Source organism: Anarrhichthys ocellatus, unplaced genomic scaffold, assembly GCF_004355925.1.
Source record: "Anarrhichthys ocellatus isolate YVR2014 unplaced genomic scaffold, GSC_Weel_1.0 scaffold21, whole genome shotgun sequence".
In the NCBI taxonomy this organism is placed as follows: domain Eukaryota; kingdom Metazoa; phylum Chordata; class Actinopteri; order Perciformes; family Anarhichadidae; genus Anarrhichthys; species Anarrhichthys ocellatus.
In genome coordinates, this window is record NW_022280051.1 from 6653085 (window position 1) to 6654679 (window position 1595).

At 45.5% G+C, this 1595-nt stretch overlaps 1 protein-coding gene across 2 annotated transcripts in view; it reads right to left on the minus strand.

Annotated features, from left to right (window-relative positions):
* Nucleotides 1-1595, minus strand: part of LOC116389990 (F-box only protein 15-like) — a 15761-nt gene that overhangs the window by 12917 nt on the left and 1249 nt on the right. For both annotated transcript variants that reach the window (XM_031859194.1, XM_031859193.1), the window contains exons 3-4: nucleotides 1200-1304; nucleotides 350-589 (exon numbers count right to left, since the gene is read on the minus strand). In XM_031859194.1, the coding sequence (XP_031715054.1) occupies nucleotides 350-589; nucleotides 1200-1304 (345 nt within the window). The remainder of the gene's footprint in view (nucleotides 1-349; nucleotides 590-1199; nucleotides 1305-1595) is intronic.

The window sequence follows — 1595 nt, forward strand, 5'->3', positions numbered from 1 at the left end:
TCTAGTTTCTCTGGTTCTACATGGTTTGTCTGGTTCTGGTTGCTCTGGTTCCTGGACCCGCAACACTTATCTTTTTTTCCCAAAAGTCCATGTTGGCTCGTATGGCTGCAACTAACACTTATTAATATCCATTAATCTGCTGACTTTATTCACAGCTAATCACCCGGTAGATACAAACTCAGAAAACTGTTTCAAGCTGTCGTCTTCAAACGGTCCAAAACCCAAATAAATATAAATAATAATGATACAAAGCAAATCCTCACACTGGAGCAGCTGGAACCAGAGACTGTTTTTACTTATTACCAGTAGAATCCACTGCAGATCTTAAAAGCGTTACTTCCTGTCGTACCTGAGGACGCACTCCGTCCTCAGGGGTAAACCGGTGATCGGGCAGACGTCCCTCATCTCTCTCCTCCACTTGTTCACATCCTGTCCGGTGGCGGTCCTGAAGTGCATCTTCTTCCAGTGACCCGCCGACCAACGTTCCACCGGCACCGAGTCGACCTCCAGCACCGCGTCACCCGCCGCCGGCTGTGGCCTCCATGTTGGATTCCCAAAATCTGACATGTAAATCTTATGCCATATGACACTACAGGGAAGAAACGTAAGAAATCGACTTCATAAAAAAAAAGCCTAATGCCGTGTTCACACCAAACGCGGCCGAGGCGTGACGCTGTGTCTTTACATCCTGTCAGCGTTGAGATGCTCCTCCTGTCATCGCTGACGTTGTTGAATCAGGAAGTAAATCCTGTCGCCGTGGATGTTCACCCAGAGCTCTACGACGCCTCACCTCACTACAGAGATCAAACTGTGTGTGAACGTACGTGAATAAACCAGAAGCTGCACACAATGAATAGACGCTGCAGTATTAACGTCTAGATGACGTTATGTTGAGTGTTGATGGAGCTGCTACAGTGTTAGCTTAGCATAGCACCGATCGATCCCAGCTCCATTCAGAAGACAAGCATTTTAAAAGTGATTCGTTTGTCGTCTTGTGGAGAAAACTAACAAAACATGAATTCAGACTTTTTACAACTCGGCATCATTACGTAGATATTTCTGCTTCACACAGTGAATACAGCTCGATGAAATGTTAAATGCTAAAAAAACAAATACAAGCATTGCGCAAGCCAGCTATGACTTTTGATTAAAATGCGTTGCTATTAAATGGAATAATGTGTGAACTGTGTCGGACTTACTCATCGTAGGCGAGCTGGTGGAAGGTTTTGCTGACGTGGCTGATGCAGGACAGCGAGGAGGCGTCCAGGTACGACAGAATCTTTAGTAGCATCTCAGACGGTAGCCTGCAGAGAACGTAACCAGGTGTTTATTGAAGAACAGGTGAGAATGAACGGGTAGAAACATCCCTGGACAGGTAGCCAGCATGCTACAGGGAGCTTAGCTAGCTCTCATCTGTATAAAGTAATACTGAACGAAATGATGTTATTATTTCAATTCAGTCAAACTCCCCGAAAATAGACCTGTGATTAAAAGATGTTTAATAGACCGAGAAAAATCATTGGAGAGAGGAGGAGGAGGAGAACCTCCGTTGGTTAGCCGTTAGCGGTGCTGCTAACGTTACTAGCTCTCCTCCT